Genomic DNA, 17,197 nt, shown 5'->3' with positions numbered 1-17,197 from the left:
AAACTGGCATTATAGAGTGACATCTCTTATAAATGAGTATGATTGAAATGAGTTTGTAAACATGGATGTTCCTTTGCCTAAGTCTAATTATATTAATAAGCTTAAAGATGCATGTTTAAGCAAATATATTAATAATTGGGTAAATATTATTAATGCCGAACAAGGAACTAGTGGCATTGGAGGGAATAAGCTTAGGACTTATAAATACTTTAAAAATGTTTTTGAAACTGAAAACTATGTATCTGCAATTTTGCCGTACAAACACAGGTCAGCACTTGCTAAATTCCGATGTGATGTGGCTCCTCTACGTTTAGAAACAGGCCGGTAAGAAAGGTTGCCTGTTAATGACAGAGTCTGTCCATTGTGTCTCTCCGGTATAGAAGATGAAAAACATACCATTTTGTATTGTCCAGCGTATGATAAAATTAGAGATGAATTGTTCAGAAAAGCTATTTCTTACGAGAACAGTTTCTGTAACTTATCAGATGTTGACAAGTTACGTCTTATTCTATCTGATCCAAGAATGATACAGGTAACAGCAAAATCCTGCTTTCAAATATTAAATAGCAGATATGGGTTTATAGGAAATCATTCGTTTTCTACAACTGTACTAGTTCACAACTCAGGTACACTTACTGTTTAGGTTATCTGGCTGCAGGTATATGATAAGTAACACGAACAGGTTTAAGTCTCCCGTGTTCACCCCTTTATATGAACAGGCGTTATCAAGATCGGTGCAGTTTGCTTTACTCGCGTATGCATCAGTTTGCGATAGATTATCTTTTAACATATTGGGATTCGATCCTTCGGAGACAAAGCCATTATGACGCCTATTTCATAAAATTTCCTATTATAAAAAACATATCCTGTAATAGCTTTTACAAAAATGAATCAAGCTGGGGCTGGACTGATGGTGGACTGGGCTGGGCTGGGCTGGTTTATGTCTTTGATAAAAAATCACTTGTTTTTGTTGTTTTTTTTTAATATTTTAGGTAGCGCGAGGAAGTTGTCTGCTACTATCTAAATACAAAAGTTTCATTTTAGTTTTATTACACATACATAAAGCACGGTGGTACGTTTTGGACGCACACTTTTGTTTCTTTTTAATTAAATTATCTCGAGCGATCGAAAAAGGTGGCGTGCGATCAAAATCAGATGTCGTTCGTTCGACATGAGATGTCGTGTGCTCGAAATAAGATGTCGTGCACTCGAAATAAGATGTCGTAATCTCAAAATAGGATGTCGCGCAGTCGAAATAAGATGACGTACGCTCGAGGTTAAATGTCTTGCTCTCGAGATAAGATGTCATGCTCTCAAGACAGGATGTCGCACGCTGGAGATAACATGTCGAGAGCTCTAGATAATTTTATCTTTTAACAAGAGAGTTATGATGGTCCTAGATCGATCACATGAGTTTCACAGTTTCGTCGACCTAAAATATTTTACAACACGACAATGCGACACGACGCACGACAACACAATACGGCTCACGACAATGTTACACGACGCGCGACATTCATGTCGCGTGTTTTTGTTGACCGTCTGATGTTCTAGGTCAAGGTACAACATGCGATACAACGGCGACAATACGAAACGACGCTCGACACAACGCCCGACACACCATTTGACTGGCGGTACGACGCGCGACTTGACCTAGACAGGACTCCGTAGTATTCCATACCTAAAATCATGTTTGTACTGTGGCGAGTACCGCGTCGAGGTTCTAACCTTTAAGTATCAAATCATTAACGAATGCATTGCGCATCACCATTGAAAAGCAAACATGCAGTTTAGAACAGTATGTCTTTTTAAGCCCTTCCCATAATCCACACAATGCATACTCACGCATGCCCGCACGCACGCACCTTATCTTAACTTGGAATCAAAATTATTGAAAGTAATATTTAAGTTGTAAAGATTGTTAACCTTTCCTTACTCATTGCTTCTTCTTTTGCTATGCGATGGTGGACAAATTCTTACGATATTTTGCGTTAAAGGTGCGACATACAGTGGCCAATGATTTTGCGACATTTAGCGGTGGCTGCGACATATAACGTCAATCTTGCGACATAACGCTGATTTCAATATTTAGCGGTGTTGCGGCATTTAACGGTGCTAGATCTTTCATTATTGGCGCTATCAGCACTACTGTGGGTACCATGAGTACATCAGATCTAGCATATAAATGTTCTTATATATGTGTTTCTTGTACAATATTTCTTAGTCCCTAATGAAGTGAATTGCTTCTTGTTACTCTGCCCTTCCTCCACGCCCCCTCTGTTCTCAGAAATGTTGGTCTCAAAAATACGGCTAGTGCTATTCAAAACTTTGGCCCTTAAGTCATGTCAGATTTTTTTCTCCTTTAACAGTTAGACGGCGTGGAACGTGCAAGATCCGGGCACCTTACAGGTCAAGGTCACGTTTAGAAACCAGTGATAAATCTACCATTTTGGGAACATAAAATGATCCTGTCTAAGCCGAAAATTTCTTGGAACAGAATCGCGACAATACACGTTTGTTTTGTGTATAAACGTCAGCAGAAGCCCTTGGTATATGTTTATGACCAAGATCCACCCGTGTATTGACGGGAGAAAAAGGCGATTCACTTGCTGAATACATGATTTTTAATTTTGAAATGTTTTGTCAGTGACGAATATTTATTCTTGCGCAGACGAACATCTTATTTCTTCCATATTAACCTTTTTTGTAGCATAAAAGATTCAATCAAAGCCATAGTACAGTGCTCCCTCTCTACAACAAAACCCTTTGGGAGACGGGAAATTTGGTTGTTGATCAGAGGGATTTGTTGTAGAGAGGTAAAATAAAGAACAATAAGCATATTTTGGAGTGAGTAGCGAGTGTTGTTGCAAAGCTGGAATTGTTGTTCAGGGTGCCGCTGTAGAGAGGGAGCACTGTATGTTTTGCTGTATCATTTACCAACCCGTGACGCACTGCCCACTCTCCTACAGAGCCGATAATGTGCTAACTCGCTTCTTCCTCGAGTCAAGTCAACAGTCTGGGGAAGTATCAGTCGGTAAGTATTTATGTAAATATTGAAAGTTTGTCAATATGGTCGTATTTATCCGTACTCGAAATAATTATGTAGGTACTTCTTATGTCTGTGTCGCAAACATTCCTGCGGGCTTCTGCAGACGTTAATGCACACAAAAAACCCGCATTATTCCCATATAGATATTGTGAAGTGTTATTTGATCTGTCCGTCTATTTGTCAATTACTGAGTCTATCAGACACAAAAGATTGCCTCGAGGAACAATGTTTAAAATGTCCTCTAACAATGGGTAAAAGCAATCCACTCCTATCCTCATTTTTCCCCTATAAAATACTTTTTTCAACTGCGTTATGCAACTTGGTTAATTACATTTCCTTTCAAATCCTAAGAGCTGTATCTTGAATAGTTTTAAAGGGGTATAAAGGTATTTATTAATAAGCATTAAATGTGTTTTGTGCGTTGATACGGGTAGATACTTCTTTCAAGTCCAGGAAACGCTCTTGCGATTTTTTTTCGAACGACGCTTTTTTGTTCATGCTTTTGATTTGTGAATGGCGTACAATCTCGCGGAAAGGGTCGGTGTAATGAAGTATTTCGACCCCAATAGAATAATGACCCCCCGGTCATTATTCTATAGAAAAAGTGACCCCCCTGGTCATAGTATTATGACCTCCAGATCATAGTACTATGACTCCCCCACGTGAAGTAAACTGAACCTCACGAAGAATATTGACTCCCATAAAAAATACGACCCCCGGTCATTTGGTCCAATTTAGTGATAACTCATGTATCTAAGGCCTAATTGCTGCATTTTATGCCCCCATTCGGGGGAGGGGGGCATACAGATTTGCCCATGTCCGTCCGTCCGTCCGTCCTTCCGTTTGACCATTAGCCCCAGATACCATCACTTGACACAGAAATCAGAGCATTCCGCAACGGGAAAAGGGATTCTATTTCTAGACGCTGTATCTTGGTGTATACATTTTTTTCAGGAAAATAACAATTCACAATACGTTCACAAAACACACCGGTGTCAATAATCCCTGCAAACTTCGGTATGAAGAAATTCTTCAGAAGAAAACTGCACAAGAAACTGCTAGCATAGAACTCAGTATTAATAGAAGTTGCAATACTTAGCAGTGGCAGTAAAGTACGGTAGCGGCAACAATAGAAAGTAGTAGTAGTAGTAGTAGTAGTAGTGGCAGTGGTAGTGGCAGTTGCAGTAGTAGCAGCAGCAGCAGCAGCAGCAGCAGCAGCAGCAGCAGAGGAATAAGTGACAGCAATAACAGCAGCAGGAGAAGAAGAGGTAGATGTACAAGACGTATTAGTGGAAGCAGGTATAGTAGTATCAGTAGTAGCAGTTGTAGTAGTAGTAGTAGAAGTAGTAGTAGTAGTAGTAGAAGAAGAAGTACATGTAGTAATAGCAATAGAAGTAGCGGCACCAGTAGTAGTAGTACAATCAAAATGTTAACTGTTGGCAATGGAGGGTATTAGAGTTGTAGATCTAGTAAAATTGTCCGTTAGGTTTGGTGGGGATCACTTTTTAATAGATATTATCGTCGAAAGTCTTTTTAGGAGCCGGTGTTTTACACGGAAAGAGTAACTTTTTTTAATAGAATAAAGTCCGGGAATCGATATATGAGAGTTCGAATGTAGTAATTTCGGCAGTGAGTATTTTACATGGAAGGAGTCACTTTTTCTATAGAATAATAACCGGGGTCGTTATTCTATGAGATTCGAAGGGAGTCATCTTTAGGGAGTCAGTATTTTACTTGGAGGGGTCAGTTTTTCTATAGAATAATGACCGGGGGGTCGCTATTCTATAGAGTTTTCAAAGGGAGTCAGTTTTTTATAAGGGGAGTCAATATTTTACGGGAAAGGAGTCACATTTTCTATAGAATAATGACCGGGGGTCGAAATACTTCATTACACCGGCCTTGATATCATTTCACTATTTTTGTTTAAACGAAATTGTAACATTGCTGTATTCGATTGCCATTTAAACAAAGAAGAAAGGCATAGTCTGTATATTCGGCAATAAAGAACGGTTGACACGTGGACCGGTAAGGGAGCATTAGGACGTCAATTATGACGTCAAATTTCCATATGATGCCCGGTTTATTACTACTTGGATTAGTGAAGTCCAGCAAAATGTTTCGACCATGTAAGAATGAAAACGATCAAGGTCTTCCTGTGGTTTGTCGTCTAATTTACCACGGTCCATCGTTCACATCCTTAGATAATCGATTCCTCCGCATCTGAAGTCTGAACCTGGATAAATAAGGCGAAATACGACTCGAAGGCCTTGATTTTTTGTTAAATAAACGTTGTTTTTTTTTGTGTTTTTGTTTTTTGCTTTTCCTCAAAAATTTATAATTACAATTCGAATGGATCATTAAAAGTGAATTGTCATGCTAATATATAGTTCAGTAATTGTGTTGGCATCACTTTTATTTGATCATAATTTAACAATGTAAATAGATTTTACTCCACTGCACAATGTAACTTGATATATTCAGAGTCAATTTTCCATACCAAAACAATGTATAAAACAAATTGCATTTATGACTGTAGGCAGTGCAAAAAGCGTATAGATTCTATATCGTGTTTTCATAATATAACTTGAAAAACCGTGCATCTATGGCATGTCAAACGTTGCTAAATTATATATGTATGTTATTATTATTGTATGTTTGTTGTTGTTATTCAATGTCGTGTCATTCATATTCTAAAATTTGCTATCGTTATTGTATATGTCGTTATTCTTATGGTATTTTCGATATTCTTATGATAAAAGTCATTATTGTTATTCTGTGTTTCGTTATTGTTATTGTATCTTTGATATTGTTATTCAATGTCGTGTCATTCATATTCTAAGTCTTACCATTGTTATTGTATATGTCGTTATTCTTATTTTATGTTCGATATTCTTATGGTAAAAGTCATTAATGTTATTCTATATTTCGTTATTCTTATTGTATCTTTGATATTGTTATTCAATGTCGTGTCATTCATATTCTAAGTGTTACCATTGTTATTCTATATGTCGTTATCCTTATTGTATCTTTGATATTGTTATTCAATGTCGTGTCATTCATATTCTATAAGTGTTACCATTGTTATTGTATATGTCGTTATTCTTAAGGTATGTTCGATACTCATTGTAAAAGACGTTATTGTTGTTGTATATTCATTATTGTTTTTGTAAGCTTGATATTCTTATTGCATGTGCGATTTCCCGCGATATAAATAGCACAGCGACGCTATACAAGTACAATCACATAACATAGAATAAGAATGACACGTTTGGTAAATAGAATCGTCAGATATCGAACAACAATGATGACTTTTACCATAAGAATATCGAACATACAATAAGAATAACGACATATAGAATAACAATGGTAACACTTAGAATATGAATGACAGTTGGATTTCTCATGGCGCGGCTCATATTTTTATTTTGTCTATAGGTCTACCATGCCTATCAATAGCACAAAAATGTTTTAACATGCCACTTTGGATTTCACTGAACGGCCGAGCATGAGAAATAAAGACGCGAGGATGGAATTGAAAAACTGGTATTATGTTATTTGAAAGAATAAAGGCAATTATTAATTTGTTTAATGTAGTCCCTTATATAGGAGGTTGTCCTCAAATTGAAATATGTATAATTTAAATCATTAATTGCATTGAGGAATAATGTTTTACCTTGATCGAACGGTCACAAAAAATAGTGAGCATCAGTCAGTACACAAACATGTATTCATGGTATTTAAGAACAACCTTTTAACAGACGGTTATCATCCGAACCTTTGTTCAATACGATTATAAACAACAGTAACCAATAATGAAAATGAGTTAAATGGGTTGCGCGCATCTCCGCTGTCCCCACCTCTATTACGATCTCTATGGCTGAAACAATGATACGCACTCGAGACATGTATTTATTTTACGTCAATGCTAACGAGTATTTTCAGAAAAAAAGCTGAAAACCTGAAACGGAAATAACTTTAATTTGAAGTAAAATGTTAATTCAGGGTCTTCCGTACAAGAAAATACTACAAGTTTTGGACAGAGTTTGTTTTAATTTTCTATGTCTGTTATTCAACAATAAATATGTCTGACGTCGCTAACTGTGAGCAAACCCCTAAATGACGTTTGTATGGACGCCGCCATCTTGAAATGGACGTCGCGTCATTTTACAATGCAAGTCTATGGGGAAAAACATAAAATCTTGATTTTTAACTTCATTTTACATGTTTTCAAAAAAATGAAAAAGGTGCCTAGAGATATTAACCGTCTGGTATTAACGATGTCATTTTTGACAATTTTATGTACAGTATAAATAAATTATCGGAGGTCCAAAATTAGGTGGGACAGACTACAATAAATATTTCATTTATAAATAGTAAAATCTTACTTACATTTAATTACTAATTCAGTCAGTTCCATTACAGAACTGATATACGCACGTCATTCTGGATTTTGTTGGGCGACGTTTTGCGGACGACATTTTACGGGGCAACGTTTGGCGGGATGACATTCGGCGGAGCGGCGTTTTATTTGGCGAGCGGCATTTGGTAGCTCTCAAAACGACGTTTTGCGGGGAGATATTCGGCGGAGAGAAATTCGGTGGGGTGTGTTTGCAGCGACAGAACGAAAAAACGAAAGGGCAAAATTCGTCTACCATTTATATTCGCAAGATGGGGAATTCGCATATGTACGAAGAATTTGTTTCTGTAAAATTTACACTTCAATAACGCAAATAATTTTCGCATAGGATACATAAATGTGTGACAGACATGGTAATTTGCACAATTGTCCTACTTCATTAATATGTAGTATTAAGTGCAAATTGATTTTTGACAGTTTTGACATTTTAATTCACGACAGAATATTTCTTAAGCATCATAGGGAATATAAAGGTTATGAATTATAACAAACTGATAGGCCTAAACATTGAAACGTTCATACTTTCACGCGATTTTCCGAACCGTCACCGTTTAAGTTTAAGTTCAATTTAGATCATCGGAACGCTAATAGTACTGTATTTCTTGACTATTTTTATTAATTTTAGTTTATAAATGTATGTGTAATGATGATGAAAACGAAACTTTTATCATCCGTGGTGGACAATCCGGACAGCTTAACTTTATGTATTTACCACATAATACAGCAAGATTCCCCTGAATTTTACAGTATGATAAAAAGGGTAACCCACAGCATAAGACAGAACTACGCTGATGTGTTTTCAAATATTAATTCAACGAGGGCGTCCGCATCCGCGTAAAATGTTCTACATCTAAGTATTACTAGTTAAAATTCTGCCCGAGCGATTTGTAATTATTAAAGACCTTTTAACGATGCTATTGGTTGCCCTGATGTTTTACTGGATGTTCTGATTTTAATGCGCATGCGCTCATTAAGTGTGGTAAAAGAACGCTCAACAACAAGTAAACTTACATAAAATCATCAGTATATTACGAATTGTTTTGCCACAATACAGATCATTTTAATCAAACAATTTATTATACAGAATGCTTTGATCAAAGATAGGTATGTATTATTCATATCTTACCTGAGAAGACGCGCGGCTTTATTCTTATTTTCGTCAGAAAAGAACAAGCATTCCCCCAGTCTATTTCCACACGCAATACAAACGTGTTCCTCACATTTAAAATGGCATATTTTCTTTCATTTTATCTGTAAAGGGAGTTTTTTACATAGAACTTACTGAAGCATATAAGATGTCTTTGATGTGAAATAATTAGTACGCACTCGGATTAATATATCACTTGGCAAAGCTGTTTTGTAAATCAAAAATAAATATATCACACGATATTTAAAATTTTAAAATCTATAAGAATACTATGGAACTTTGATGGACATTTCCTTTTAAAACGATATTCATTGGATATAAAAATTTAAATTCGTTAGATCTGGATCAAATCAATGACCTAAATTACAACTGGAATTTATTTACTGAAGGAAATTACTTAATATATATCTAATGTTTGCCTCTAGTGTTTATATGCTGGATCATTTTCATCGAAAATGTATCGCAAAAAAAAATAGCTCATCGTCTAACATCAGATAAAGAATGCAAGTGTAGAACACACCTCCCCGCTATCCTCCGCTATCCTCCGCTACCCTCCCCTTCTCTGTTAAATTTGACCGCTGCGGTCACCGTCCCCACCACTTTGATATTGTTAAATTAAAATTTTAAAATTTAAAGAGTCAATAGAAATAATGAAGAAAAAAAAACAATTTTAATGATGATAATTATCTTTTTGAATACGGAATGAATTGATCCCCATTTGGGTATAATAGGATACAAAATCAAAGGCGGGACTTTGCCCGTGTTTGTTAAATTTAGCATGGGGGACTGTGGGGGCTGATAGATGTGCGTATGGGGTGGGGGAACGGAATAAATCTGTTATCCAGTCGAAAATCTTCAGTGCTTAAAGTTCTATAATCCATACTTCAAATTCTCTTAATTAAACTTTTAATTTTTAATTTTGACCTTTAATGATATTACTAGTATCACGTAAGCTAGTTGCGACAGGTGGTAAGTTCTGTCAGGTCATGTTAGGAAATCAAACATAAGCTTTTTAAATTCATGGAAAATATCAATTTCTCATTTTTTTAACCTAAATTTGTTGAGATAAAAAACCAAAATTGCTGAAAATAGTTTATTGCATGTTCATTATGAATCCCTAATCATCAGTTTTGGCTTGACTAGTTAAAATGTGCATTAGTTGAAGTATCTCATTTATAACAAGGCAGCTGCGGGTGTGCAAAGATCTACATATATTTTCCTTTGTCCTGCGGTGGCAACTTTCTATAAAACAGACTCATTATTGATCGAATAGACTGAAATGTGATATAACTTTAACGTAGTTTATATTGTGCAGTCATGTCTTCTTGCTCTACGTAGAGTGCGCATGCGCGAAAAATTACTTCCGTTGCTAAGGATCTGGCGATGTGTAAATCCATCTATATCTAGTTTCCGCGACTCCTGAGTCTTTGCATCATATGAAACACAAACACATTTGAGCAAGTCATGCACCCTTTTTACTTAAACTCGTAATTAGTATTTCTAAAATCACCTGATATTTCTTGTTAGTATTGAACGACCGTGTACTATTTTCAAATAAAAACCCACTCTGTAGGTTTTATTTCGTTATTGATGTATGATTTAATCAGTTCTATATACCCTTAAATATTTCAAAACCCTTCTAAATATCCGTCGTTCAGACTCGAGGGATTAATTATTATGATATTTTGAATTTACTACAAAATGCTATCTAAATTTGGTTCCATTGATTAAACCCATATTTCAACATCATTGTAAACTAGTCAGTCCAGTTCTTCTTTGATTCAATCGTTGTTGTACTCGTTTGTAAAATGTATCTTGTGATAAATTATGAAATGTTGATACGCGAAGTCTTTTTTGTGCCACTTGTTTTTTTTTTTTTTTTTTTTTTTTTTTTTTTTTTTTTTTTTTTTTTTGTTTCTATTGTACTACATATTGTAGTATGCTGTTATTTACTACTTGTTTTGCCTATTTTGCTTATTTAACTGCTTTCCAAAAGCTTGCTCTGAGACGTATGAGAATTTGCCTATTTCATTTGTTAAAGATGTTAATTAATTTCAAACATGTTAAGACGCCTCCTTAAATTTCTGTATATTCTTACTAACCTTATTCAATAGGAATGTCTCATGTCAAGTGTCAATGTTACATAAATTAACTTAAAAGCAGGCTACTTTTAAGTCAATTTATGTATTATTCAGTCATAATTTAGTGTCTATATGTAGTTTTTTACCATATAGATACAGAATAAATACAGAATGATATACAATGTTGCTGAAGAATTTGTGCAAATTGTTTGCTATTATATAATCTGATCATTCATATGGGTTTTTTTTATCTCTTGCAGCTGTTTATATCTTCATGGTATGTAAAAGATTATTTTTTGTTGTAGACTTGCCTGATCAAAATAAGACTTGTTTATCTTACCTTTACGTTTAAAAACACGCGTGTCTCCCTATGCATTCATTTTTTTAAAATAAAATATGGGTATTTTCAAAAAATTACATATACTTCCACATTTCACAAACTAGTAAAATCCGACCAGCCGTTAGAGAAAGATGCACTAGCCAGGTGTTATGACAAAAACATCTAAGGACAAAATCTCTAAGCCTGCCCGTTTAGCTCAGTAGGGAAAGCGTTGGTCTACGGATCACAGGGTCGCGAGTTCGATCCCCGGGCGGGACGTATGTTCTCCGTGACGATTTGATAAAAGACATTGTGTCTGAAATCATTAGTCCTCCACCTCCGATAATTCATGTGGGGAAGTTGGCAGTTACTTGCAGAGAACAGGTCTGTACTGGTACAGAATCCAGGAACACTGGTTAGGTTAACTGCCCGCCGTTACCTGACTGAAATACTGTTGAAAAACGGCGTTAAACCCAAAACAAACAAACAAACAAAACATCTAGCTATTGAAAAAACCGAAGCGGAAAACAACACTTCATAGTTCATATCAATTGTTGCTGCAAACTTTCACCGAATCCGGCCATGGGTAATGAAGTTCGGACAAATATCTCTGTGCATACTTTATGTATAAAAAATCAAAGTGTCGTAACTCAGTTAAAGGCCATTGTTCCTTCTCGAAGGAACACTTAGAATCGGTAAGTCACACTTGACTGAGCAACTGACCTCTGAAAACTGTTGTCATTACAAGCTGGCCAATCAAACTCCTTAACCTGAGAAATAACCTATGACGTTAAAATTATTCTTTCTTAATTGAGGCTGAACGCGCTCCGCGGATTACATATTACTTAACCCCAGGATGGAGGATGGAAAAGTGGCGTTGTTGAAACATGCTAAATATCTTATTTTTCAAAGATTAACATACGTCGTTACCTTATTTGTGAAAACAAACCCCATTGCGGCCCTCTCATTGTGCGCAACAATTAGCAATACGTAGTATTGATATGTAGTATAAACGCATGGAGGAGTCTAGAGATTTATGACAGATACTGCTAAATAATAGCCATGAATTACTTGATCAATGACCACTAAGTTTGTTACAGTGCGAGGACGTACACTGTAAGCGCGTCAAATCACTACATTAAGATGTTAAACAGAAAACAAATGAAGCGAATATATATCAATAAGGCAGAATGCGTTCGATCCATTGGTTCCACACACTGATGACCAATATTTAAAACAGACATTGCAACCAAATTTTTACAAGATGTTCATTGTATATTTATATAGATGTGCCCTAGAAGGAACTTTTGCTATGCTTTAACTTGTTTAACTGTAAAATTTATTAGTAAAATATGCTAAACTAAACTCGGTATTTAACATTCCTATAGTTTCAGTTACAGAGGAGTCTGTACAAAAAATATTTTTAGTATATTCTGTTAGAGATTTAATTTATAAACAACAAAACCCATTACTTAGAGTTTGATATCTGTCTGTATAAATTATGTATTTTATTATTTTTATGAAATTTTACCAACACCCCCCACCCCCATCCCCCTTAATTTGAAGATATTAAAAAAGTGGATTATTTACTAATTTTACATGTGCACAGTTTTACATATACATTAATTATATATCAATATATTTCAACAATCTTAACCAAAAGGCAAGTTTTAAAACTATGGATCGAAGCTTCCAAATTCACTTTTCTAATCGACCCTGGTTGCGTAACCAAGATAGGCAATATAGTATATATTATAGGACTGATATGATTATTATTACTATATTATATGATATAATAGTTCTTATAATCATGTCAGACCTGAGGGAACATATGTTCATTAAATTTATACATATGCTAGAATAACTCTCTCTTGGTTGGGCAACCACGATAGTCAAATCAAATTTTAAAAATACCCTCAGTGAAAATCTAATTTACCAATGTACAGATCTATACTAATTAACACTTTAAGCCTTTTTCTCCGATCATTTTTATCAGAGTCTTCAAAACACAACATCAATGCATAATCACAGCTTTATTTAAATAAGGAAACAAAAATAAATCATTATGAATATTTAAATTCTGGATTAACAAAATATTTAAAACTTCCTCTGACCGTAATTTCAATAGAAACGAGCACGATCTTGGTAAGTCTGCAACATTTGATTCGTTGTCTATGAACTTAATTTCGAAAATAATCGAAAAAAAAAATTTGTAATTGAAGTCTGCTCTAAATACTCAATGCTTTTACTCTGTTTATCGGCTGATATCCTACAGTTCCGTTTCATTCATCCGTGTGGTAAGGATTTAGACGTCATGCGCCGTAATACTTTGTCACTGGTCTGCGCGTCAACCGTTCTTTATCGCAGAATATACAACACTTCACTTCCTTTCTATGTTTAACTGACAGAAAAAATCGAGTCGTGTTTCTCAACAATCCAGATCATGTTAGAATGTATAAATATCATATTTTACAAACGACTGGTAGTTTTTTAACCGTAATAAGGAGTCTGATCGTATGAGTCTTGCCAGTATTGTCCATAATTTTGAGATGATAAAGAACTGAAATGTCGTTCTAAATACGGATAGCATTCTGGCCGATTGCTCTCTGTATTACCACATACATTTACGTTTACGTTGACGTTAACTGTGGACTCCGCAGGAGATGTCACATTATAGTTATCACGATTAAAACATCGTCCATAATATGGTACGTTAGTACCGGAGTACGTCGTCTCTGCTTTAGCAGAGTCTTTATAATCAAGATTAGACGGATGGTACACTGATTTTTTGCAGTCTTCAGGCTGAGGACAAGTATTTGGGTACCAATATTCGTAGGATTTCGCTGGTTCTACTCCCATTGCTGCCAGGAAATTGGACGGCACGATCGTTGAAATCATTGGAACATAACCATCGTGGCAATTGTTTTCAGTAGACGTCGGCGTTGGTGGTTTAACAACTTCAGGGCTGTTTGAGCACAAACGTTGTAAATCTTCGTCACATTTTCTTACCTGCCGCCGGGCCCTCCGACGGCGATAATCGCCTTTTGAAAAGTCTTCGATATTGGCCGGATGTATCGACCAGTAGTTTCCCTTTCCATTTTCACTCCTTCCGCTTTTCACGAAACATTCGTTCAAACTTAAATTATGCCTGATACTGTTACGCCAACTTTTGTCCTTCATTTGATAATATGGAAAATGTTCAGATATCCAGTGGTATATCTCAGACAAGAGCATTTTCTTTGAATCCGAAGACTGTATAGCCATAGAAATAAGAGCTATATAAGACAAACCTGGTGATTTCAAGTCGCTGTCCATATTTAATTCACTGTTCAAACTGTTAGCGCTTTTATTTCCATCCATTCGCCTTTTCTTTTGCTTGTTCACGTGACCATCTTTACAAGTCTTATTGTCTATCACTGTATCTCCAGATTTAAGCGCGCCTGATGACGAACCTCCAGTACCTACATCACAGTCTATGGCTGAGCTCAGAGCCGGTAAAATGAGCTTTTCTTGGTACATATCTGATATTCTGTAACGAACGAAATGCAGTTCCGTAAGTTATTGCATCTCTGCTATGACGAAACATTGAAGACGGTTTAAAATGCAAATATTATAAAATGCCAAAAGTTTTAGGTGTAACTGTCGTCTGATTTAAGGAAATTTACATTATGCAGCATTTAAGCTTCTAAACGGGAGCAAAACGAGATCAATCATAATTAATTAAGTAATTGTAAATATGTAAAACTGTACAACCCTCACTTAAATGCAATTTAATTATGTATTCACCACGTAGGTGGTAATTATGATAAATAAGAAAAAATGTTTATATATGTTTAGTTCATTGCACCGATATGTATAAGATTGTGACGGTAAAAGACAAAATGCGTCTTCGAAATGAATTGTATCACCGCAATGTATCAACATATATATTTGAATGTATGACTCAGTTTTTAAAAAATGAAGAAAATATAACTACTTTTCAGGCATAAACATATCAGAGGATGCAATGGACGAACGATTTCTGTTGTTGTTGTATAGTTATTGATAATTTGTGACGTAAAAGTCCAGCACAGTGTGTATTTAATATTTGAACAAAACATCCGGCCGGATGGTGAGAAGAGACCTCAAAACTGACAACGTGTAAGTACAAGTACATGTAGATAAATGCGTGTATATTAACTTATTTGTAGTCGTCACCGTTAGTTATCTGCAAAACTGGCAACGGTATTCTCGTGGAACTTTATAAGATCAGTAAGCAGAGTGGAACATTGTCCAACCAACCGTCCTATCAGAATTCTATCATCCTAGAAATATTTGAGGCCGGGAATTGGGATAGTAACCACCGCGTTTATATTTCATTTCACGTACTGACTGTTTATGGATTTCCATGGTGAAATCTTTTATGAAAATCACATTAGCGATGCATTCCATTTTATATTGTTTTGCAGGCATCAATGATTATTTAGATCACAGATATTTCGCTGTGTTGTTTAGTTGTTGTTGCTGATGATGATGTAGTTGTGTTTGGGTTTTTTTGCATTTATAAAAGCCTTTACCAAAGTACGTATTAAAGATTCGAACCAGTTATGTAGTTTTTCTGTTATATAAATACATTAAAAATGTTAGATTGGTAAAATCTTTTGTTTGTCATTAAAATCTGAAAAAAGCCATGATCATAAAAATAAAAGTTAACACGTATACATCAGTTGAAATGTATAAACTTTATCCTATTTAAATGTCCGATAACATCAAATTTCAGAGTATGTATTTCCTCTGAAAATATCAAATATAACATAAAATGTTTTAATATTTATTTCATCTTATGACATAAGGCTGCTTCAAATGAATCGTTATAGTCATCAACAACACTTAAGAAAGAGTCATGAATATTGTTATATTTAAAAGATGTACAGAAAAAAATCTACCTTGTTGTTAACTGAAGTCTCCTCTAAGATCCGTAAATGTGAAGAGTGTCTAAATTTTGAAATAATTTTAATACGTGACCAGTGTCATATTCGTCGGTATATTTACGAGTTCAGTATGGTTTTCTTATGCGGTTCGGTTCTTGACAAGTTAATTCAGGCCAGTCTAATATCTATGGGAAATTGCTTGTCTAAACTGAAATATTAGAACTAAGGTGCAAAGTACTGTTAACATGCCAATATTTTTGCCAGATTGGACGTATTTGTATACGGAAAACGGGAACGCTGTGCTATAAACTGTGATCCATACAAATAATAAAAAAGTTAAGATTGAAATTATGACAGTTAATATATTTGTAATATCTTTCACGATTCACCTGTATTCTGTAATTCGAGTGAAAAACAATTTCTCCTCATAGTTTTTTTTCAAATCTTAATGATATACAACATGTACTGCAAAACAAAATAACGAATTTACGCTTTAGGAAATTTTACGCCCTCTCATTATATTTTGTAAATATATTTCATATTGCAACTAGTATAATTATGAAAGTTCTCGCATATTTAGAAAAGAGGGGCCTCCGTGACAGTGATGAAGCTCGTTGACTTTGAATCACTTACTCCTCTCCGATGTGGGTTCGAAACCGCGTTTGGGGTGTACAATTCTTCATGTGAGAAACCCATCCAGATGGCTGACGGGAGTCTGGTGGTTCTACACAGATGTTCGCTCGTGCCTGAAAGAATGCCTGGACGGGCACCTGGGTCATCCTGCACCATGGAAAACTAGCCATGCATAAAATGTGTTTTAATGACATATTCAGAAAACGATATTATAAGTTTAAATTGGTATTGTACTGAATTTCAAAAACGAAAGAATTTCATTGCACTGCACGAAAGTCACGTGACAAAAGCGAATTGACTTCTTTGGGCTGTGTTATATTAGAAAAAAAGGTAATTGTGGTTTGATATCTGATCATTTATCAGAAATAATTCAATATCTACCACTCAGTATCTTTACAAATCGAGGGCTCAGAGCGAACTAGTCTAGGCTCAGACCGAACTAGTCTAGGCTCAGACAGAACTAGTCTAGGCTCAGACAGAACTAGTCTAGGCTCAGACCGGACTAGTCTAGGCTCAGAGCGAACTAGTCTAGGCTCAGACCGAACTAGTCTAGGCTCAGAGCGAACTAGTCTAGGCTCAGACCGAACTAGTCTAGGCTCAGACAGAACTAGTCTAGGCTCAGACCGGACTAGTCTAGGCTC

The 17,197-nt window shown here is 35.6% G+C and overlaps 1 protein-coding gene across 2 annotated transcripts; it reads right to left on the bottom strand.

Annotated features, from left to right (window-relative positions):
• Window positions 1-13,033: 13,033 nt before the first annotated feature.
• LOC123566523 (forkhead box protein D5-C-like) lies at window positions 13,034-16,077 on the bottom strand. 2 transcript variants are annotated; one of them, XM_045360702.2, is made up of 2 exons: window positions 15,939-16,077; window positions 13,034-14,542 (listed from the first exon to the last, which is right to left on the bottom strand). In XM_045360702.2, exon 2 carries the CDS (start codon window positions 14,530-14,532, stop codon window positions 13,504-13,506), a length of 1,029 nt encoding a protein of 342 aa, XP_045216637.2. In that variant the 5' UTR covers window positions 14,533-14,542; window positions 15,939-16,077; the 3' UTR covers window positions 13,034-13,503. The 2 variants fall into 2 exon arrangements, with proteins under 2 accessions (XP_045216637.2, XP_045216636.2); XM_045360701.2 differs by lacking the exon at window positions 15,939-16,077 and adding an exon at window positions 14,990-15,105.
• Between the last annotated feature and the right edge of the window lie 1,120 nt (window positions 16,078-17,197).

The sequence above is a fragment of the Mercenaria mercenaria genome, chromosome 8 (genome assembly GCF_021730395.1).
Source record: "Mercenaria mercenaria strain notata chromosome 8, MADL_Memer_1, whole genome shotgun sequence".
In the NCBI taxonomy this organism is placed as follows: domain Eukaryota; kingdom Metazoa; phylum Mollusca; class Bivalvia; order Venerida; family Veneridae; genus Mercenaria; species Mercenaria mercenaria.
This window is presented reverse-complemented; position numbering and strand designations above follow the sequence as displayed.